General features: G+C 42.7%; 2 protein-coding genes across 4 annotated transcripts in view; both read right to left on the bottom strand.

Annotated features, from left to right (window-relative positions):
- The window catches only part of CLCN1 (chloride voltage-gated channel 1), a 109,872-nt gene extending 108,236 nt beyond the window's left edge, over window positions 1–1,636 (bottom strand). The window contains exon 1 of the mRNA XM_080986719.1: window positions 609–1,636. Coding sequence (XP_080842845.1) covers window positions 609–659 — 51 coding nt within the window. The 5' untranslated portion in view covers window positions 660–1,636. The remainder of the gene's footprint in view (window positions 1–608) is intronic.
- A 1,287-nt stretch (window positions 1,637–2,923) lies between these two features.
- On the bottom strand, window positions 2,924–23,808 carry CASP2 (caspase 2). 3 transcript variants are annotated; one of them, XM_080986911.1, is made up of 11 exons: window positions 23,656–23,808; window positions 18,936–19,086; window positions 16,100–16,267; window positions 15,609–15,690; window positions 12,990–13,087; window positions 12,068–12,244; window positions 11,179–11,307; window positions 10,737–10,827; window positions 7,310–7,459; window positions 7,031–7,140; window positions 2,924–5,104 (listed from the first exon to the last, which is right to left on the bottom strand). In XM_080986911.1, the coding sequence occupies exons 2-11, from the start codon at window positions 19,083–19,085 to the stop codon at window positions 4,970–4,972; spliced, it is 1,290 nt and encodes a 429-aa protein (XP_080843037.1). In that variant the 5' UTR covers window position 19,086; window positions 23,656–23,808; the 3' UTR covers window positions 2,924–4,969. The 3 variants fall into 3 exon arrangements, with proteins under 3 accessions (XP_080843037.1, XP_080843036.1, XP_080843035.1); XM_080986910.1 differs by having other exon boundaries at window positions 12,990–13,084; window positions 23,656–23,803; XM_080986909.1 differs by lacking the exon at window positions 23,656–23,808 and adding an exon at window positions 19,324–19,418.
- Window positions 23,809–24,118: the final 310 nt, after the last annotated feature.

Genomic DNA, 24,118 nt, shown 5'->3' with positions numbered 1-24,118 from the left:
AAAACTATACAAATAAAAACAGAATCCAGAATCTAAGAGCTGAACACTTTCCTGCTTAGCAACACAGAACAGAATACTAATGTAACCTCAAACCACCCAAACATTATAGCTGCCAGCACAATAGATGGAAGACAGAAGAGTAATTTTACTGCAGCGGGCGTTACAAAGATTGAAGCACTCAAGCATTGGTTTTATTGCCTTTTCCTTATCCTGGGGCAACTCTTCACCTCAGCTGCAAGCTAAATGGCAGTATTTCTAACTTCGAACCTCAAACAACCTTACCTCCCAATCCAGCACAGGCAAAAACCAAACTGCAAATTATCTCTTAAGTGAACTTAACTGCTTGGACATCTGTTTGGGGAGGGAGAAACTCTGTTTTTCTTTTGTTTTGTTTTTCCCTCTCAAACTATCAAAGGATTTTCACTCCACCCAGGAAGTGTAGGAATGACTTTTCACGTTTTACACTGGTTTTCCGTGATGCTTAGACAACTAAAGGCATCCCAAACAGTGGTTCTCAAGTGGCAGATTACAGGGTACGAGACAACAATTGAAGGCTCCCTGGCCGGTGCCCAAGGTAAATGAGAAGTATGCAACACCAGTGTACTCACCAGTGTCTGCTGATACTGTAATGTCCTTTTTGGACGGTTGTCCCCAGTCATATCCAGTGTTTGCAAATGGGGAAACTGGGCATCCCGGGGGAGGTGCCTTCCCTTCTGCTTCCCGGTTGCAGGATCATGGAATGGGACAAAACTGAAGTTGTGAGGGCTCCAGCTAAAGGCTCACTGTGGGGGGAGGATGTGTAACCAGATGCCCTGGTTCTGCTCATGCTCTGACACAGCAGTCGTGTCTCTGCTCTAATGCCTCTAACTGCTGCTCTGGCACTGAGTCAGCCCAGTAAATTAAAAGGTGATAAGATTTCTTTCTCCTGGCTCCAGTGGGGTTGTTTCTGTCCAAGGCCAATGATTCCAAAACTGGAAGGGTGATCGGTAGGGTTTTGGTGGAGGTGGACCGGAGGTCGACATTTGTTCGACTCATGGAAAAAGCATTGGAAAAAAGAATGAAGAATGACCAAAATTATTAGACTGAGAAAGATATCCTAGTGGCAAAGGTGCCAATGCCCAGCTATTACCATTACAGCCCATAATCCAAAGCTTTGTATATTTCGAATGCCCTTGTTGACAGACTCTCAACAGCATCCCCTGGGAAGCTAAGTTCAAATCCCACAGGCTTCAGAGATTGTTCTCATAAGCAGGCAACAGCCACAGTCCTTACTGCAAATAAGCACCAATGAGGTCAGCAGGATGTAACTGTAAACATGCTTAGGGCTGAGATGTGGTGCTTCCATAATTTTGTCCACTAGTTCTTGTTCTATTCCACAATGCCCATTCTAAACAATTCCTTTTCTGTTTTACTTAAGGCTACCTTTTTCTAGGGGCTGTTTCAGATTTCTGTCATGCACATCTAATTATCTGAACCAGTCCAGCTGCCTACCCGGTGCATCTTCAGCTTATGACAAAATCTATGTAATGAAGCCCAGTGCACCTGTGGGGATGGAATTCTACAGCATAGGGAGAATCCCATGGAGAATGCCCTCTTCCAGGCCACTGCCACCCTGGAACTTCTGAAGGTGGTGGAACTATCAAGCCCACCCCCCAACCCACTTGCACTGATTTAGAAGGATTCTGAAATACCAATTTAGCAGAAGAGTACAGACTGCAAAACATGGATATTACCATACCACTTTTCCTTTGATGGCAACAGTTCTTCTCTTAAGAGGTAGCCCAGGACAATCATATTCCTAAAGCTTTATTTAATGGTGTAGTACCTTGAATAAAATATGCACACACAACACTACATACATACTAAAAATGGTTTCTGCATAACTCGTCTTCAGTTACTAAAGTGAATCCTTCAACTCAGTCAAGCCAACTATAATTATGAGCAAAAGCATGCAAAATAATAGCTCATTAGCCCGGCAATTTTAGTGACCTTTTTCATTTTTACTTATTAATGCAATTGACGTTTTCATAAGAATCCCAGTGTCTGCTTAATATATTTGTGAAAGTGTTTCCTTTCCACTTTCCCTGAGGCTACAGTTTTCCTTTTTCTTTGGCTGTTTTCTTCTGAAAAACCTAAATGGCTTTTCCTTTGGTTTTTAAATCCTTTAATTTGGGTATTTACAAATTAAGACATTAGATGTTCTTAATAAGCAATCTCCAAATTCAAAGTATGCTGTGGGCCAGATAACGATATGGAGGAAAGGACATCATATCCAATGCAACCATGTGAACAAGTACTATAATTATTGGGGGTAAATTCACGCAAGCATGGTGGTTTTAATAAAGATTAAGTGTGGTCACATGAGGTCAGAACCCTATCTATACAGCTATCATAAACCACACTCCTCTCCTGTAAAATCAACCAAGTGCAACGTAAGATTACACAGGTGTCACTAAGGAGGATCCCTGTTTTGAATGCTCAGGGGTCAGCAAACTTTTTCAGCAGGGGGCCGGTCCACTGTCCCTCAGACCTTGTGGGGGATGGACTATATTGGGGGGGGGGGAGAACGAATTCCTATGCCCCACAAATAACCCAGAGATGCATTTTAAATAAAAGGACACATTCTACTCATGTAAAAACACGCAGATTCCTGGACCATCCATGGGCTGGACTGAGAAGGCGATTGGGTCGGATCCAGCCCCCGGAACTTAGTTTGCCTACCCATGCTCCAGACAAAGGGCTCATACTCACAACTACACAGAACTGAAAACTTTACCCACATTCATGACTCCAGGGTTAGAATCAATCATGTTTTGTACCAGTGCTCTTTGGTAAAAGGCCTGTTCTGTAACCTAGTTGCACTGCAGATATAGAGAAAGAGACCATGCCTCCTTAGTGGATTTTAAAAAAAAAAGTATGCCAGTTAGAAAACAAGATCACTTTTTATTTTGGCACATGGAGATATAGTTTATATACAAAGTTTATAAAAAGTGGCAGTGACAAAGACCTGCCCTCTCCTTTCTCAAACTAGGAGGAGACATCTGTACTAACACAGTATAGTTATCAAGCACCAATTTCCAGAGAGGACTCCCATGTTTTTTTTTCTATTTTTACTCAGAGGAAAGAACCTTTGAGTTGTCACCCTGAGCTGTTCACTGGCCCTGAAATGGCTACTGCTCAACAGGTGTGGTATGCAGTTCAACTGCACTAGGGCAGGACAAGAGGACCTTCTAAGCCTCTGGCCTCTTGTTAGATTATTCTGCCTCATGTTATTTTCCTAACCATTATGTTTGTTTTTAAAAAATATATATCAAAATCCTATAAAAATATTTTTTCAAAATCTTAGGCAAAAGAGAATGATAAAGGCTGATCAAGGGCAGCTGGTTTAAGCATACAGTCCTTGGCTGCAGGGTTATTAGGATGCCGAAAGGCAACAATATACAAGACTGTAACTGCAAAACTTAGGTGTGGCATGCAACTTTTAAAAAAAAGTGGTGGGGGAGAGGGAATAGAGCACATTTCCTGTCCTCTGCAGCAAACATACGCACCAGTTAGAAGTCCAGGCTTTTGACCACCTGCGGCTACTGGGTGCCAGGACTGTTGCACCACTGGGAGTATACATTTGCACATATAAATAAGACTGGCTCTTGAGGATTGTCCTCATTTTGCAAGTGAGTTTCTTAAAATGGCAGGTCCCGCAAAAGGGGGCCGTTACAGTACTGGAGAAAAGAATGCATAATTAACTGAAGACTTCCTGAATTGTTTGCTCACACAACGGGAGGAGCAAAGCAGATGTGCAAATGGGCATGCAGAGATGATTTCCCTAACTCTGCCAATGTGTAGATTTGCCCTTAAAAAGCCATGTGTGGCATCTGAGCAGCTGGGGGGGGGGCCTTATAGCCATGCCTCTGCTCATGAGGATCAATTTCACCCACAATGAATAGGGAATCATGGGATGGGTGGGCAGAATACAGTGTAGGCAAACATCTCCTAATAAAATGACAAGTCTACAATAGTCATCACAGGGTATGCTACCATTGAGAATGGAAATAGCAACAATAGAAGTCAAAAAGACAAACTTGTTATATAATTAGAAACACCTTGTGGAATGGAAACCTGTTTCAATTGTTTCCAAGTCCTGGTGTGAGTTTGTGCTAATAATTATCAATTTCTTTGAGAAAATAAGCAGAACAGATTTGGGGAGGGTTGTCTTTTTAGCAAAATAGAAACTGCACGTGTATTCATTATTATTTTTTTGGGGGGGGAGGAGGTGATGAAAGATATAAAATGACTTTAGCAATAACCTAACTATTCCAAACTGCCTTTATTAGTCTGCATGTCCTTCATTTATTTAGAGGGTTCCTTTTCAGTTTAGCTAGTGGTTTTGCCAAATTTGCTTAGCTGCCCACAAATTTGTCTTAAAACAAAATTCAATTTATAAAGCATGCTTTTTGTTTTTGTTTTATAAAAGCTTTATGAATGCTATTTCTCACACTCCTGTTTGTGATAAATACTCGCTACCTAGGTGCTCCCCATCAACCTCAATGTTGGCACATAAACACACTATACTTACAAACCCTGAACTGGGTGGCAAGCATCAACAAGGTGCCAAAGTCTGTCTGAAAAAGTGATATTAGAGAAATTTGCACAATGAGTAAAAAGGCTGCACAATGAGTAAGAAAGCTGGCTTAGCCAGGCATAATCAACTTAAAGACATTTATATGCTAATTTCCATAGGTCACAGTATCTGATAACATATGAAATTCCCAATAAAATCAGAAAAACTGTTAGAAACAACAGAACAAGTATCATATGTTCATCAGTCAACCGCTTCCTAAACAGGACAGCTTAGCGCCCCCTACCTTCAATATGAAATGCTGTAAGGGAAGAGTAGCCCTAGACCTCTACAGGAGGTCATCCTATGGCACAGAGTATTACATGGACTTTGGCCTTAGAGGCAGTGGCCCCCTTAGATGACAGAGTTAATTCCTGGGAACAAGTAAAGGTCCTGGCAAAGAGTGCTACAATACTCTGACATCTCCTTGCAGCGGTGGAACTCGGTGCCTGGGGCATGACCTTCTCGGTGCTTGATCATTCCATTCACCTAAATGAAAAGGTAACAAAAGGCAAAAGAAAGGCTTAGAAATTTAAAACAGTATTCATTTTTGAATATTTATTTATTTATTTTTATCTTGGTTCAGATGCTCTACTGAAATTCAAATCAGACAGGATATTTGTTTACTCGAGACTTCCGGTCTACTCCCCTATCAAAATCCAGCTTGCACTTCTGGGAATTCTCGGTCCACATACTGCTTAAGCCTGCCTTGTAGAATTTTAAGCATAACCTTGCTAGCATGTGAAATGGGCGCAACTGTGCAGTAGTTGGAGCATTCTTTGGCACTGCCCTTCTTTGGGATTGGGCTGTAGACTGATCATCTCCAATCCTCTGGCCACTGCCGAGTTTTCCAAACTTGCTGGCATATTGAGTGTAGCACCTTAACAGCATCATCTTTTAAAATTTTAAATAGTTCAGCTGGAATATCATCACTTCCACTGGCCTTGTTATTAGCAGTGCTTTCGAAGGCCCATTTGACTTCACTCTCCAGGATGTCTGGCTCACGGTCAGCAACCACACTACCTGGGGTGTACGAGACCTCCATATCTTTCTGGTATAATTCTTCTGTGTATTCTTGCCACCTCTTCTTGATGTCTTCTGCTTCTGTTAGGTCCTTTCCACTTTTGTCCTTTATTATGGTAATCTTTGTACGGAATGTTCCTTTCATACCTCCAATTTTCTTGAACAGATCTCTGGTTTTTCCCATTCTGTTGTTTTCCTCTATTTCTTTGCACTGCTCGTTTAAGAAGGCCCTCTTGTCTCTCCTTGCTATTTGTTGGAAATCTGCGTTCAATTTCCTGTATCTTTCACTATCTCCCTTGCATTTTGCTTGCCTCCTCTCCCTTGCTATTTGGACAGCCAATTTGCGTTCTTGCATTTCCTTTTCATTGGGATGGTTTTCGTTGCTGCCTCCTGTATAATGTTACGAGCCTCCATCCTTAGTTCTTCAGGCACTCTGTCCACCAAATCTAAATCCTTAAACCTGTTCCTCACTTCCACTGTGTATTCATAAGGGATTTGTCTTACTGGCCCAGTGGTTTTTCCTACTTTCTTCAGTTTACCGTATTTTTCGCGCTATAGGACGCACTTTTTCCCCTCCAAAAATGAAGGGGAAATGTGTGTGCGTCCTATGGGGCGAATGCAGGCTTTCGCTGAAGCCTGGAGAGCGAGAGGGGTCAGTGCGCACCGACCGCTCTCGCTCTCCAGGCTTCAGGAAGCTATCCGCAAGCCTTGGGAGCCCGCAGGAGTTGCCGCCCGGCTTCCACGGCTTGCGCAGAGCTGCCTGCATCCCGAAGCCCGGGCACGCTGAGCAGTTGCGCCCAGGCTTCGGGTAGCTCTGCGCAAGCCACGGGAGGGCTCCCACGGCTTGCGGAGAGCAGCCTGTTCTGGGGGCTGGGGAACCTCGGGCTTCCCCCGCCCCAGCCCCGCACCTGGGGGGGAAATAATTTTTTTTTTCTTTATTTCCCCCCCCAAAAAACTAGGTGCGCCCTATGTTCCGGTGCGCCCTATCGGGCGAAAAATATGGTAAGCTTGAATTTTGCTATAAGAAGCTGATGATCTGAGCCACAGTCGGCTCCAGGTCTTGTTTTTGCTGACTGTATAGAGCTTCTCCATCTTTGACTGCAGAGAATATAATCAATCTGATTTCGATGCTGCCCATCTGGTGATGTCCATGTGTAGAGTCGTCTCTTGTGTTATTGGAAAAGTGTGATGACCAGCTTGTTCTCTTGACAGCACACCCCTAAATTATATCAAATGTCTGTTTGCAGAAGTTGCACTTTGCTTCCCAGAGGCCCCAAAAGGGAACAGTAATGCTACAGGAGGTCCAACAAAAGTTAAACAAGAATCTCAAGAGTGCAGCACCTTCTAGAAGTTAGCTGAGAAGCAAGAGTGAAGCACAGCATCCCAGCTCACCTTTACAAGCATGTCAGCCACATGCGTATTTCTGGAATCTTCAGCAAACACAGAAGTCAGAGCCTCTACATACCAGGACCCACGTTTGGTGTTTCTCATAGCAGCTGTGCCTGTAAGTAAGTAAGTAAGTAAGTAAGTAAAGTCAATGCAAAGCAGAAAAAGAGGGACAAGTGCATGATGATCCACCAACAGCAGCTCAGTTCAAAGGTGTAAAACCACCTTTGAGCAGTACATTAAAATAACGTAACGAAAAGACTTTTATGGTACTATTCCAGATACCTCTCAGACAGGCATAGCCACATATCATATCAGAGCAAGTGGGAAGACGCAGCTTGGGATTCTCTTTCTTGTTGGCATCGCTTTCTTCGCAACCTGGGGAGTCAGCACGCTCATTTCCATCTATTTGGTCCACTCCGCGGTCTGTCTCATCTAATAAAGAGAAAACAAGAAGGCAGGAATTTCACTCACCTCCGTCAAGCATCTTTTCTAAAGGTACATTTCTGATTGTATGTTCAATTAGTAGGGTTTACTATTGAACATCATCTACATTCCCTGACCTCCTTACTTTTGGCAACAATAACCAAATTTGCCTACAATAGTCTTATTAGCCACTTATCTACCTTGCAGTAATCAAATGATCAAAAAGCGCTGGTACCACTCCCCTGGTACACATGGGAACTCATGTCCAAAGTAGTCGTGTGTAAGCCAGGCACTGATTTAAGAATCCCAATTGTTTTCACCTTAGCTTTCCCCTTCCCCATCAGCCCCTGGAGAATCATCTGCCATAGAAGAGGAAAATCCCATTGATTATACCCCCATTGGCATAAACTAACCAACTGAGAATACTTCATGCACCTGATACAGTGGACTCCAGCCTAAGGAAGTTTATGTCACAATTAATTTATTAAGTCTTTAAAGTGCTACAGACTCTTTGTTCTTTCTACATCTTGCCAGAGCAAATAGGAAAAAGCAACATGTACAGGAAGAGCAAGAAAAAAGAAAAGAAACACTAAGGTTATTAAGTAATATTAAGCATATTTAAGTAAGGGTATAAACCCGAGGCGAAGCAAATCTGGGAATAAAATCTGAAGAGAAAGTATTTATACATCTTGGAAAAGTTGTTCCAGCTGCTTTCCCTCTGTAATCACCATACATCTTAAACTTAAACAAAAGATGTGTATACATAGGTTAGAGGGGATAAAAAGAATGAGAAAAATGTAGGACAGAGCCCTTGATCATTTTTTAGATAGACTTGAATGAAAACTGCCTGGTTTCAAACAGCACAATCTTCTTGGATTGCATTACAACTTTTGAAAACATCAAGCATCCACCAACTAATAAATCGGACACACAAAACCATTTTAAGAAAGACTGAGAACAGATATTTTTGCTCTCGAGCAGCATCACCAACATGTCTAGTAAGATCTATACATATACAGGCATTAGCCACTGTGACTTTTGATATTAAAAAATTTCAAATCATCATCATTATCAAAAGCATGGCGAGAAGGGAAGATCTGACTCAGGACAAACTATTTCAAGTGACACCCTCAAGCTAGTTTCTAACGGTGTCCAGTAAAATGAAGTTTGATCAAATAATGCTTGCAAAGTATTTTCACAATTTATTCCACCAGCAGTGAACGTGCAAAATTGGATTAAACTGCCAAACAGTAAACTGCTGCCCAAAACTTGTTTCAAGAACAGAAATTCTGCTTTATTTTCGAGACACTAATTTATTTCAATTTTGCTGCTTTAAAGCTCATCTGAATAGCCCTGAATCTCCTGTATCAAAGTGATCTCTACTCAGGTTTAAGCAAAATTTAGCAAAACTGCACCTTGAATCTTCTATAAGTGACCACAGTGTTTCTGCTTAGAAGAAATTTAATTTGGTAGGTATGAGGCTGTCAGACAGAACCTTCAAGGTAGCTTCATGAGCCCGGGATACTATAAATTTTCCATTTGTTTCTTAGAATAAAACCTGTGTGTTGTTTTTTCACTATCAAGGTAAGACTGAAAAGGAAAATATAAAAGCATGAAGGAGGACTATAACTTTCAACTGTTGATGAAAAGGAATGGCTTCTGTTTTTCATTACTTCTCTTTTCAGCTGAACTGTTCACTTCTTCAAACCATTTTCTATTCAGAAGTTGGAGTTGGACTATATAGTCTATATATGCACTCCAAGCATACTGTGCAAAGGATCTCCAGGTCATAATGGTTTTATAGTGTCTATAGATTTAAAAAAAAAAAAAAAACTAGGCCTGCATCAAGCACAAATATGTTGCAAATGCTTCATTTGGTTTAGCCCATCCAGACAGGCTTATTCAGTTTTGAAATGCTTGCTGAAGCCACCAAGCAGAGGCACAAGAACTGAATTTTGGAAGAACTTAGGCTTCTATGTTAAGAATTTCTTGAAGATGGATAATCCACAGTTGGAAATGTGATTGTTAACTTGGAAGGCCTAAATCCCACTTCTGGGTGTCTCAGTCCCATTGAATACACCATTTTGGGATCGCTTCTTGCATTAATTTGAGGTCAAAGTCGAGCAGAGTGGTGTTTTAAAAGGAGCATCAAGAGCAAACTGACCCCCCTTCCTTCTCTCTCAGACCAGAAAAACAACTGGGAGAACATTAGCCCCAGAGGCACTTGTAGTGACATTTGCTGGTGGGGCAGGCGGTGAGGGAAATAAAATGTGAGGGAGGCAATTAAGAAAGAAAAGCACAAGCTTGGAGCAAGGTAGAAAAGAGGTGGTGCGTGTACATGTTAGTTTTATTACATTTAAGAACTCGAAGCCACTCTGGGAGCCTTTCCTTTGCTGAAGGGGCGGATTCATTAAGGTTCTGTGCTTGAATTAGTAAGGTTACTGGGAAGTAATACTACATTTCTTGTAGGCTTATGTTCCAGCATGGCCTCAAATGGCTAAGGAAAGTGACCTGTTTTGTGAATCTCCCATCATCTCCTATACAAATTACGGTCGCTTAAAACACAGTATAATTGGAAGATGTGCTAGAAAGTTTATGCCAAGAAGCTTATGCCCCTCTTGTGTTTCTTGGTACTTTTCTTCCAAAATTCCTTTCAATGGACTTAAGAGTTTCTTCCATGAAGGATCATGTCACTGAAGACGGTGACATTAAGCTTTGAATGTCTAAATTTTCTTGTACATGCTCTAAATGCAGCTGAAGACCCTGTTCCCCATCTGGTTTTAAGGAACTTCATAAAAGAGTTTTTCAATAGAATCTCTCTTCAAAGAAATTCATAGTGCTTGTTTTATGTTATGGAAGGTGGGTGACTGGCCCTCGGACTGCTGCTTTTTTCATTTCCCCCAGATCCAGAAAAGATACGGAAATCTATAGACCAGACCAAAGAGCAACTGTGATCAAGTTCCAGGATGCAGGTAAAATCTCCATGCTGGGTTATGATTAGTGTGGCTAACCGCCCCACACCACACATGCAAGATATGGGAATTATTACAAAGCTCCCCTTTGTCACGGTGCTGCAGGGTCTGCAATCTGCTGACCACATGCCATGCAGAGTGAGAAGCACTTACAGAGAGAGGTAGTGGCAACAGCAAGGCAGGGAGGTGAATGTGGGTTCCGCTTATACCTGAGAGAAGCAAAGAGGAGAGTTGAGCGCAAGCTGTGTAGAATGGAGAATGTTTGTGAAGCACAGGTAACCCCACCCCCATACCCTTCTCCTTGGGTTACGTACCTCCCCGGCATGCTTGAATGAAGAACATTTTGGGCTTATTCTGAAGCCTAGGGCAGTTTGCGTTATCAAAGAGCCTGAAAATCTCCTGCAGCTGGGGAAAAAAACCACAGTAAACATTTGTTAGAAAAAACTGCTAAACCGGTTTTATCTGAATCATGCTTTTTAATTGTTATATATGTTATTCTGTAAATCATCATGAGAATATTTATATTGAAGGGTGGCAATGAAATAGGCAAGCAATCACAATATTCTAAATATCATTCAAATATACATTCTGCTCCTATATGTTTCCATTAATTGCTTTCCAACTTCTAGAAATACCTTCATTTCTGCTTCAGGCCAGAATCTATTATAACTTTATTTGTCAGTAGCTGGTTGCCAATTTCATCATCCTTAAATGACCACGCCCTACTCAAAGGAGGAATCCACAAAGGTAAATTACCTGAAGCAGTTTGCCATCCACTCCATAGACCCCACCCTCTATGCCATGTGAGAGAAGTGATACTATGCAGGAATCTACAATTCGGTGGTCTGGAAGCTTTGAAAAGTTTTCCAACTCCTTATGCATTTCCTGAGAAAAGAGATAACTAAAATCAGCAATCCCTGAAACTGCAAATACCAGAGAAGTGGGAAAGGCACAATTAACAGAGCAAAGCCATGTACCAGTAACAAGCTTAATGGGGAGCCAAAGAGGGCTAATTAATTATCAAAAACGGTTGAACATGGGCCCAATTTCCAGAGAATTTTAAGATTTTATATTCTGTTTAATCCAAGTATTCAGAGATAGTAATTTCTAAAATTCTGTAACCAGCCAGCCAGTCTTCCTGGGGCCTCTACTAACCACATGCACTGACTCCAGAGTAGGAAGCAGAAGACTCCTGATGGCAGAAACAGCCCAAGTGGCACTGGCTGTCTAGCAAAGGCTTAGAGAAACTTCTGGTTGCTGTGCCCAGCCTCTACAATTCTGGGGGACCAAAGTTATTTAATCACTATAACAAAGTTACTGCACTAAGCAATTTTCTGTAGATTTTTATTGAACGTGTGTGAGAGTAATGTAAGGGAAACGTGTTAAAATAAACGAATTTGCTAATAAAACAAACTAAATAAAGTACTTAATAAAAATACAGTAAATTATACTATCTAGATAGTAGTAGAGATAAAAATTCTGCATGGAAATACAGTCCTTAGTATACATAAAATGCTTGCTCCAGTATACCCAGATTCACATTAGAAATGATGTCAGTTACCCAATTTATTGTGAGGAGCCAATTATAAAAAATGACTTCCAGGATGGAGACATTCATCATGCTTGTTCCATTCTCAGGGCTCACCTGTGCAGTTTGATCATGCCGTACCATCACTTGGTACCCAAGATGTCTGAAGAGCATTTCTAGGGCAGCTTGGTCAACATTGCCACCAGAACGGAACTCTAGGTCCGTCTCACTGCTAAAATGCACGTTGCTAAGTATCAGCGCCAAGCCCCGTGGGTGTGATTTCATCCTGTATGCCTGTGAAAAACAGGTAACCTGATGGATCCAGATTCCTGGTATATTATGTAAAACAGCAAAATCACAAGATACTTATTCATGACAGTCAGAATCCTGTTGCATACCTACATAAATAAACACAAAGGGAGAGGACACCTTACATTTATAGCAGAAAAAACACTGTAGTTTAAAAGGATTTATAGGCTAATGGCCAGAAAAATCCCAGCAATGTAAGGTTTCATGCTAACGCTCAAACAAGTTCATATTTGTTTCTATCAGTGTACAGGATTTCCATTTAGAAATTTAATGATGATTTTAAAAGAACTTTATTCTTTTGCCTAAAGAATTAGAAAAAAATGTCCCAGTCTGGTAGAAGCACCAGTGAGAAGAGAATGCCTGGCAGAGACTGTAAGGGAAGGATACTTAAATCAAATGACTGCAATGGAACTCATGCTATCACACTTTAAGAACTGGACTCAGAAATGGCATAAGCTCCTACGAAAATATGTAAGTGCCTTTGGGAAGAAAATACGGGTATCTAAAAGAGAAGCACACATCAAAATAAAACTTATTAAACCACCTGCCTCTATTTTTCTGTTTGGGATGGCTCATGTTCTTAGAACTGCATGCGAAAGTAAAAAACATGTCATCCCCTGAACAGGCATTTATTTCACATTTTGAAGCTGGCTTTCTGCAGATTACCAATAAAAGCACCCAATGCTTGTTGGGGGGGGGACCCTAAACTTCCACCCTTCAGGATACTCACCATGTGCTCATGCTCATGATAGAATTCTGGGGTGCATAGCTTCACCTGAGGATAGTGAGGACCATCTCCATCATCCAAAGAATGCTCCACTGGTTCTGCTGAGACACAGGCCAACAACCAAAATGTTAAGTGGCTGAGCAACAAAATAACTTCTGTGCAGGTGTAAACTTGGCATTTACAACTATTTAGGGATACCAGATTAATAATATAACCCGCCAATTTTTTAAGCACCGGAGGAGTAAGTCCAGAATGGACTTCCCAGTTACAGTAAAGAGATCAAAAAGATTGCAAATCAAATGCATGTTTATGTAGCTTTTTAAAACACCACTTTTTGTGATATTTAGAACATATGTGTATATTAATTAATTAAGTGGGGAGAATCTCAGGGTTAAATCAGACTTGATATAAAGTGTATGAATGTAATTAGTGTGCATTTTTTGTTATGAAGGCAGCATTTGCTGCAGAAGCCTCATGGCTGTGGAGATGGAGTAGGCAAATTTACTTTCTAGCTCTGAGGGATAGTTCAGTTGGTAGAGCATGCGGCCCTTTAATCTCAGGGTTGTGGGTTCAAGCCCCATGTTGGGCAAAATATTCCAATACTGAAGGGGTTAGACTAGGTGGTCCTGGTGTTCCCTTCCATCTCTACAATTCTCTAATTCTCTCCCTACTATGGTGCTAACAAAAATAGCCTCTCTGATGCTGCTTTCTACATTTCAAGGGAAACCCCCATTGACACCAATGGAGCATTTCTTTGAAGAGGAAGTAGCAACTTCAAATAGGCATTTGTTGGGACTATATCAAGGAGAGAAAGGGTTGAGGCTACCAGTGAAACACAGACAGAGCCACATTTTAGAAAAACCCACCAAATGTTCTTGGATTACAGCACCCATCCTCTGTGACCATAACCCATGTTGGCTGGGGTTGATGGGAGTTGGACCCTAATAACATCTGGAGAGCCACTGGTTCGCCATAGCTGGTTAATACATAAGTTAAACTCCTATGACTTGCTCAAGTCTAGGCACCTTGCCCTGTGCAACCTGCCAAATATAATGACTAATGGCAACCAATTATAGTTTTGTGATTATTTCTGTGTTACAGCTATTGTTAATAGTCATGGATAAAAAACGCATATACTGAATAATTTATTTGGTTGCTAGTTAATAATAAAACAGTTTGCAATTTAGAAGATCAGCAGGATGCAACCGAAACCAAGAGACCTGGCCATAAAATTTGGATGTAAAAAATAGGTCAGCTTTTTGCATGGAAAATATAAGAACGTTATAGTCAATATATTGTATTCTTAAGAGCCACCGTTCTGAAAACAATAGTCTGGGGACTGAAATACAATTTGCCACACATCCCAGCCACGTTTTATTAAAAACACATGTCACCTAGTTTTAAGTATTTCTGTTATGGAGATGTGAATCTCAGGCACATTCTTCTCTTTAATTTTATTTATATCTAATTTATTTAAAATATATCTCTGTCCCTTCAAAATATATAGGGAGAAAACAATTTCCCTCAAAGAAGTCTGGCCATGAACGATATGCATGAGATACAAGTAAAACAAGAGGAAAATACAAGAGCCCTTTGCAGCATTTATTTTCCAAGCAACCTGCGTCCCCAAAATGGTGCGCTCATGGCACCCCAAAGCCCCCCATTGCACCCCAAAGCCTCTTGCCTCTCCCAGTTTTGGACAATTTTTAATTTAAAAAATTGTGCTTTTTTAGCTTGTTGTTGGGGTGGTAGGTGAAGAGCCAACTTTTTTGTCTGTTTATTTGTCTTTTTTATGTGTGTTTGGCTCATTTCTGAGCAACACCAATTGGGCATTTTGTGGTGCTCACAACAGTTTATTACATTTCTGAATGTGCCCCCAGGTCCCAAAAGCAACTACACCACAAAAGAAAGCAACTACAGTTTGGAGCATAACATCCAAAACAAAGAAACAAGTGTAATATTAAAGTGGGAATTTCTCCTTATAAATGGAATTGCAGGCAACCTTTCATTACAATTTTGAAGGCTGCATTTGGTCAGATAATATTGTTTCATAGGCTGAGTCTGAAAAAATAGGCCACAAGTTGCCTATCTTTATGTGATTTCATATATACTATCTTTTCTACACATTATTCTTGGCTCAAATAGATATTTCAAGCAAAAATAGCATTTCATCAGTGGACACATTCTGGCAATTTTCAAAGTATCCTATAGTATCCAACTACTAAAAATAGCCTTTATGAGGGAGGAATATATAAATATTCCAAACAAATAAAGCAGCACCACCACCATGTGGCTGCCATAACAAAAGCAAAGGTGGTGGAAATCTATTTTGGATTACAAAAGCCTTGCACACTGATCTCTGACTTTTGTTATTAATATATTTAAAAAATAGCTCCTTGGGGCTAAACGTTTTCAGGCTTGCTCTTACCTAACAAAAATGCTTGATCTTTTCTTAACCAAAGGCAATACTGGAAAATCCACATGCATTTTCCTACCCACACAACAGAAATCTTCTTTCTTTTGTTCTTTGTTTGTCAGATTAAATAGAATGCTAGTAAACAACAAAAGGAAGTTTTTAGCCATTACAATTGCAATAGTCACATTTCACAAAAATAAACTTACCAAGTTGCCACCGTGGCCTTTTTTGAGAGATTTCTGATTCAGATATAGGAAATGGCAGCTTTTCCTCATAGCCAGAATTCAGCTGAAAGAGTCCACACAGCATTATTAAACAGAAATACAGAGATGTAAAGGAAAAGAACCACCTTCTGTCTACTGGGTATCTATACACACACCAATCATCCTAGGTAGTCTTTACACAAAGCACAGAAAAGATAAGACACATGTAAGTGTATATCTATTGAAGTTAGGATTCCTGGTCCTCTTTTGGGGAATATTCATTTCAAGCCAGGTGTGTAAATGTATTTACTCCCCCTCCCAACACACATCCCCAAAAAATAATTATCATATAAAACACCACAGGAATCATGTGCCACTCCAGCATAACAACAAAAATAGAAGTGAGGGTATTCAGGAGCATGGAGAGGACAACAGGAGATCACTAAACTAATATGGGGTCCCCCCCACCCCATTTTTATTTGATCCTTCCTTACCCTTGCATTCCCGTTGCTATGGCTGGGAATGGTGCTCAGGAGCATTTCCACTAAGTGCTGCTGTTTGGTTTCTTGTAAAGCTTCACAGAAAGCTGAGAAGGCTTTGGGACCCCTCTTTGGGAGCAGGTTCAAGAATTCTATGTTTTGGCTAAAACTTCCAGACTTGCCCTGAATTCAGAAAAAAAACCAAACATGTTAAAAGATCACTGAATTGGATAGGTGAACCAACATCGTTCCTATGGAGCTTTGAAGTGCTCTCACCCTGGCAATCCCGTACGTATCTACTCAGAAGCAACTCTCACTGAGTTGAATGAATCTCACTCCTTCGTTTCTGACATCAGGAATCACAAGACAGAGAAGCCAGTAGGAGAACACTTCAATCTCCCAGGACATTCTATACAAGATCTCAAAGTAGCTGTAATATTACAAAAGAATTTCAGAAATAGACTGGAAAGAGAAGTTGCTGAATTACAACTTATTACCAGACTCAAAACCATGGAGAGACCTGATCTGAATAGAGACATTGGATTCTTATCTCACTATACATGATAAAGCTATTTTTGGCCATCTCACCCCTTCCTTTTTCCTGTAAGACCAATTGCAGTCGTTGTCAACTGGTTTACCACACCTTTCAGCCAATCACCCATTCCCATCACCCTTCTGAGTAATACCCCTTCCCACTCTCTTACTATTATATAAAGGTCTGGTGACTTCTCTTTCAGCGTATCTGAAGAAGTGTGCATGTGCATGAAAGGTCATACCAATAACAAACTTAGTTGTCTTTAAGGTGCTACTGGAAGGATTTTTTTTTTAAAAAATTTTGCTTTGACTACAGCAGACCAACACGGCTACCTACCTATATCTAGAACTCCTTAGTGTGTATACTAGGATTGCTGCCTAATTTGAAAGAATGGAATCATGCAAATGTTAACATACATTTAATAAATATATTCAATTTCACTATTCTTTCCTCCTTTTGTCTCCCATATAGCAACCCTGTACAGAAACCTCCAAGGAACTTGCACAGGGAGGATTAAATATTTTACATCAAGGAATAATCACATCTTGCACGCAATTAACTTGTGTGATTTCAAGCCTACATGGTTTTAAGATGGCCAGCTGAAATCCCGCAACTTGCACATAAGGCAAGGAGTTTAAAAGCTCCTTTTGCACCAGCACAGAAAGAGTTCTTAAGCTGTCTGCCTTGCTTACTGGGCTTTGGGAGGTTCTCACAAGAGGGCTGGTTTGGTTATATGGCTCTTTGAATATATCCGCCATACCCAAGACATAACGCCTGGCCAAGTCATGTTACGCAAAACACAGAGCAGCTGCTAAAAAAAAACCCCTATATAACGTTACTCAGGGTGAATCAGACAATCACACTTTACACATTTATTCACACCAGTGTTCGAAACTCCCATTGTTCTAGGCACATTTTGTGACAGAGAATTTCATTAGCACAAGCAATTTCTGAGCTCTGGGCGTAGTACAGTACTGTGCCTATGATTTCAGATTAAAACTGCACAGTGGACAGAAAGGAGGGCCTTCTTCTGCCTTCCCACTTCCAGCCACACTCTGAAGACTAGAGAAGCGATCCTCTTAAGAATATTATGGGGGTGGACAGGGGAAGCATGGCTTTATTTTTTGCAGTCTTTGGATGAGGACTAGACCATGTGAAAAATGAACATAAGATTTTAGCTGTGGTTCATTCAGTCAGCTTTGTATTCTTGTTATAAAAAAGTGTGTCTAAATAAATTGTGCCCATAACCTAGGTTTAAGGTGCCATTTAGCTCCTAGCTTTCATATCTCAGTTTCTAACACAGATTCACACACAAAGAAGTTGGCATCCCCTTGATAGTTTAACATACATTTATATTAAAATATTGGTTCTTTAGAAATACATAGAAATAAAAATGTTTGTGATTTACTGGAAAAGTCTGCCTCACAGCTTGCGAACTGGAAAAATTATTTCCCTTTCCAGCATTCTACATTATTTCAATTTATTGGTTAAGTCTGCATCATCCAACAACACAGCTGGACTCCTGCAAACAGAGATGATGATAGAATGGGAATACTTCAATAGCACCCAGTGTTTTAAGAGGCATGATGCTCTGTAATGCAAACACTTGTTTTTAAAAAGTTAACTTTTAGGAGCTACTGAGACATAAGTGACAAAAGGGGTGCTTGGATCAATAGTTGTTTGATTACTTATGCCAGCATGGGCTTTTAGAACTTAGCCAAGCGCCTCATTTCTGTTCATTCTCTTGCTCTTTAGCCCAGCCTCACAAATGTCCTTGAAAGTTATTAGCCTACCCTATATATTTTTCTTAGAAGGGCTACCTTAGTCTTCTGGAGCACACTGAGTCTGAAAACAGAGGGTACTAACCCTTTTCCATCTTAAAAAGGTCACTTTCAGGCAGTTCTTACCACATAAGAAGCTGAGTCCATATTGTTAAGCAAACTACCCTGATTTCACTTGGAATAATACGGGGGTTGGTTTTTGCACTTCTCCAATTTTGTGGTATGGTTTTCCGTTTCAAAAACATAGCACAAGGCATATAAAGTATGCATACCAAAAACTGAATTGAAAAGAAAATTGCAGACAGAATGGACTTCTAAATGTACACATGGGAAATGGACTGGAAATAGATAGATCTACCCATCCCTAATTACCAGTCTTAGTCTATGACATCTGTTTTATCTAGTTATTTGCTGCCAAATACTACTGATCTCATTTGACACGCAGGAATAATTGCGGCACTTAGAAGCATAAACAGCAACGATAATTTTGGATAATTAAACTTTTAATTCCAGTTGCTGACAAGAGTAATTGTACCTGTATCATCTCCATCATTGCTTCAGTGATCACATCCTTTTCTATGAGGTGTTCCATCAGTTCCTTCAAAACTAGCTGCTTTGCTAGGGAAACACGATTCTTTTTCAGAGCCTCTTGGTGACATTTCTGCATGCCACATGTGCCCAGCATCCTAGAAGAGATAAAAATCCTTTCTAATCTTCTAACAATCTACTGGAACAAGTTTTCACATGAACCATACACCAAATGAGAAGTGAAACTTGTGTGTTTCCATTATGAATTCTTAGGAACATAGAATTTTGTCTGGTAAATGGAAAAGGCGTATCATGAGGAATTCTGAATGAAAATAAATCTAGCTTGAAACACTTGTTTATTCTATTACACAGATCTTTTAGTAGAGAACACACACCTTTTTTTAAGTGATTCCTGAACATTCTTTCCTCTCTCCCTAATTACAGTTTTGCATCAGCAATATCCAACAAAGATTGGTGAAGGATCTGCTGGCTGGGAGAAGGAAAACAAGAACTTTTGTGATCACGCCAATAGCCTGATGGGAGTGTGTAGGAGTTAGAAATAACACCAGTTAGAAAAAAGAGCTGCCCTGTTTATTGACCAAAATTATAGGCCACCAGCTCTGACTTTCTCATCTTCCAAAAACATTGGATTACTTTCTAGAGCAGTGTTTCCTAAATAATAATAATAATAATAATTTATTATTTATACCCCGCCCATCTGGCTGGGCCTCCCCAGCCACTCTGGGCGGCTTCCATAGAAACCAAAAATACAGTAAAATATCACACGTTAAAAACTTCCCTGAACAGGGCTGCCTTAAGATGTCTTCTGAATATCAGGTAGTTGTTTATCGCTTTGACATCTGCTGGAAGGGCGTTCCACAGGGTGGGCGCCACTACCGAGAAGGCCCTCTGCCTGGTTCCCTGTAGCTTTGCTTCTCGCAATGAGGGAACCGCCAGAAGGCCCTCGGCGCTGGACCTCAGCGTCCGGGCAGAGCGATGGGGGTGGAAACGCTCCTTCAGGTATACTGGACCGAGGCCGTTTAGGGCTTTAAAGGTCAGCACCAACACTTTGAATTGTGCTTGGAAACGTACTGGGAGCCAATGTAGGTCTTTCAAGACCGGTGTTATATGGTCTCGGCGGCCACCCCCAGTCACCAGTCTAGCTGCTGCATTCTGGATTAGTTCTAGTTTCCGAGTCACCTTCAAAGGTAGCCCCACGTAGAGTGCATTGCAGTAGTCCAAGCGGGAGATAACCAGAGCATGCACCACTCTGGCGAGACAGTCCGCAGGCAGATAGGGTCTCAGCCTACGTACCAAATGGAGCTGGTAAACAGCTGCCCTGGACACAGAATTGACCTGTGCCTCCATGGACAGCTGTGAGTCTAAAATGACTCCCAGGCTGCGCACCTGATCCTTCAGGGGCACAGTTACCCCATTCAGGACCAGGGAAGCCTCCACACCTGCCCGCCTCCTGTCCCCCAAAAACAGTACTTCTGTCTTGTCAGGATTCAACCTCAATCTGTTAGCCGCCATCCATCCTCCTACTGCCTCCAGACACTCACACAGGACCTTCACCGCCTTCACTGGTTCTGATTTAAAAGAGAGGTAGAGCTGGATATCATCCGCATACTGATGAACACCCAGCCCAAACCTCCTGATGATCTCTCCCAGCGGCTGCATGTAAATGTTGAAAAGCATGGGGGAGAGGACAGAACCCTGAGGCACCCCACAAGTGAGAGCCCAGGGGTCTGAACACTCATCCCCCACCACCACTTTCTGAAGACGGCCCAGGAGGAAGGAGCGGAACCACTGTATGACAGTGCCCCCAGCTCCCAGCCCCTAAAGACGGTCCAGAAGGATGTTATGGTCGATGGTATCAAACGCCGCTGAGAGATCCAGCAGAACTAGGAAACAGCTCTCACCTTTGTCCCTAGCCCGCCGAGGATCATCAACCAGTGCGACCAAGGCAGTTTCAGTCCCATGATGAGGCCTGAATCCCGACTGGAAGGGATCCAAATGGTCCGCTTCTTCCAGGCGGACCTAAACATCAGCCTTACACTGAAAACAGTCACAGCTTAGTAGTGGCTCACAAATTAAGGAATTCAGAAAGAATTTGAAAATTTCTATGCTGAAAGGTAACAATTTCAAAGTTTGTGGAAAAGTAATTTATTTACTTATTAAATTTATAGCGTGCCCTTCCTCCCAAAGAAGCACAAGGAGGCAAACACACAACCAATAAAATGAAAACAACTAAAACCAAGTCTAATACAGATGCAAACTGGGAAAGATTGCTATATTATTTCCTCAGTTCAATTCTGCAATAAACAAAACCATCGGTTTTATAAACACTAGAATGGCCATAACAAAATACTATATTATATACACTGCATGCTGAACAGAGATACTTTGTTTATATATAGTTACTGCAACATAGTAGCTCTTTTGACTTTTATTCAATATAAATCTACTGTATTTACTCGAATCTAATGCTCACCTTTTTGGGCCAATTACGTTGCAAAAATTAAGGTGTTAGATTCAATGGCACATTTACATTCGCCAGCAAATACTTCTTTTGGTTTCACGGTTCTGAAAATTGAGGTGTGCATTAGATTTGATGGTGCATTAGACGGTATATCTTGATTTCTCATACTACTGAAATGCATTTTAACTGTTAAAATGTTTGCATTTTAACTTTGATGTTGTTTGGACACCTTGCCTTCAATTGGAGGATAACAATCTAATAAAAAATATTCAATTTCCCAATATATTTCCACAGGTGCACACTAGAAATCACCTTCTCACATGGTGGTGTAAACCAATTTGGACACTTGGGAAAAGCTGGGTGTTTTTAAGAACAGTTTAAACTTCCAGTGTACTGGTAAATTCTGAACTGCAGACACTCACAATAACCCTTATAGCTGTGTCCCTTCTAAAACGATTGGACTAGATGACTCGCGGGAACCCCTTCCAACTCTACAATTCTGTGATGGCAAAGGTAAAGGTAAAGGTACCCCTGACCATTAGGTCCAGTCGCAGACAACTCTGGGTTTGCGCGCTCATCTCGCTTTACAGGCCGAGGGAGCCGGCATTTGTCCGCAGACAGCTTCTGGGTCATGCGGTCAGCATGACTAAGCCGCTTCTGGCGAACCAGAGCAGTGCACAGAGACGCCGTTTACCTTCCCGCCGGACCTATTCATCTACTTGCACTTTGACATGCTTTCGAACTGCTAGGTGGGCAGGAGCAGGGACCGAGCAATGGGAGCTCACCCCGTCGCAGGGATTCAAACCGCCGACCTTCTGATCGGCAAGCCCAAGGTCTGTGGCTTAGACCACAGCGCCACCCGCATCCCTGTGATGGTAGGAGCCAACTACAGTGGTACCTCAGGTTACATATGCTTCAGGTTACATACGCTTCAGGTTACAGACTCTGCTAACCCAGAAATATTACCCCAGGTTAAGAACTTTGCTTCAGGATGAGAACAGAAATCGCGTGGCTGTGCCAGGCCCCATTAGCTAAAGTGGTGCTTCAAGTTAAGAACAGTTTCAGGTTAAGTACGGACCGCCGGAACGAATTAAGTACTTAACCCAAGGTACCACTGAACTGGGGGCTGAGGTCCCTTAAGCCCCCTCCAATAAAACATTTGAGGGGCCCAGGTGCCTCCAGCGTTGATGGGCATTGCCATTCATATGGTGTGCATGTGCCACATCTCGTCATGCTGGGCAAGGCTTACCTAGCCCCCCATCCCCAATATTTTATTTTAAGTTCACACCCCTGCCTTGTCTTTCTCCACCTGGATTTTACATTTGCAAGCCACACCAAAACTACCATCAGTTCACAGCTCACCCATTAAACTGCTGTGAGCAGTGGCGTAGCGTGGGGGGTGCAGGGGGGCCGGCCGCACCGGGCACAACATCTGGGGGGGGGGCGCTCGCACTCGCAGCTCTCTGCCCCTACCTGGCTCACTCACTCTCTCTCACTGCAGTGCTGGCTGTGCGAATCCGATCCGAGCCGCTGGGTCGCCGCCCACTGTGGAGGGGGTGGGTGCCAGGCGTGCGGTGCGGAGAGAGAGCGAGGGACTATCTGGGGGAGGGACAGTGCTGCGGCCGCCCAGCGCAGCGCTGAGCGCGGGAGAGAACCACACCAGACCAGCCCAGGCAGCAGCAAGAAGAAGCTGGCAGCGGCGGCAGGTTAGGGGTTAGGGGGTGCAAATTACTTGCCTTGCCCCGGGCTAGGGGGCGCAAATTACTTGCCTTGCCCCGGGTTAGGGGGCGCAAATTACTTGCCTTGTCCCGGGTGCTGACAACCCACGCTACGCCGCTGGCTGTGAGACGGATTAATTATGCCCGAAACGCTTTGAATAAAAAAATCACGTTATATAAACGCCGATCATTGTTGATTCGTGGCTCTGCGGAGTCACTGCATTATATAATATATGAAGAGAGATGAAAAGAGAGGCGGGGGTGTCGGTGGAGGGAGGAAAGGGCCAGGGAGGAAACGCTGAAGGGCCCCTGGCAGGATGCGCGGCTCTGTCAAACCTCTTTCCCCTCAGCAAAAGCGGCTTCCCGCCTGGGGCTCTGCCGCCAGAGGCCTCTCCCATCCCCCCGCCTCCACTCCTCCCTCGAGGGGCTTCACCCCCGCCCAGCTCCCTCTCGCCCCGCTTCCCCGCCCCGCCCCGCCCGGCCCCTGCTGCCTCAGCGAACCGCGAAGAAGAGCAAAAGCCACTCACTCGCCTCCGCCGTCGCCTGGCGCTTCCCGGCGCGCGGTAGGCCGCGGGGGCGCGAGGCAGGAGGCGCAGCTTTTCCCGCCTAAAATTTCTCCTTCCTCCAACGGCCTGCAAGTAAGAAGACGGGGGGTGGGGAGGAGGAGGGGGGGCGAGAGAGGAGGAGGAGGAACAACTATTCCCAATCACGTGGTTGCAACTAGGTTGGGGCGCCTGCGCAGAACGGGCGGGACTATGAGAGCGAATGCGCGCGCATTCCAACCCACTCGCTTGGCCAGTCTCTTCCCCCGCACGCCTCGATACCTCAACAAAACTACCCAGAACCCGCCTATTGTGGGGCGCATGCGTGCCTTTCTCTTTATTCCTTGGGGATTCCGCTGGGTCCGTCCGCTGGCCTCTACTGCGCAGGCGTGTTTTCACCCGCAGGGGTCTCCCTCTTTTTTTGCAGCATTCTGCCCGACCTTACATT

The sequence above is a fragment of the Podarcis pityusensis genome (assembly GCF_964106645.2).
Source record: "Podarcis pityusensis genome assembly, chromosome: 17".
NCBI classification, from domain to species: domain Eukaryota; kingdom Metazoa; phylum Chordata; class Lepidosauria; order Squamata; family Lacertidae; genus Podarcis; species Podarcis pityusensis.
This window is presented reverse-complemented; position numbering and strand designations above follow the sequence as displayed.

What these genes read in the sequence shown, in the direction of transcription:
- CASP2 (XM_080986911.1), bottom strand. Translation starts at nt 19,085, where the DNA reads ATGCTGGGCACATGTGGCATGCAGAAATGTCACCAAGAGGCTCTGAAA. An exon ending in ATAGCAACGGGAATGCAAGG is followed by an intron (nt 15,691 to 16,099) that starts GTAAGGAAGGAT and finishes GGACTCTTTCAG; the next exon opens with CTGAATTCTGGCTATGAGGA. An exon ending in CATTCAAGCATGCCGGGGAG is followed by an intron (nt 7,460 to 10,736) that starts GTACGTAACCCA and finishes TCTCTTTATTAG; the next exon opens with ATGAGACAGACCGCGGAGTG.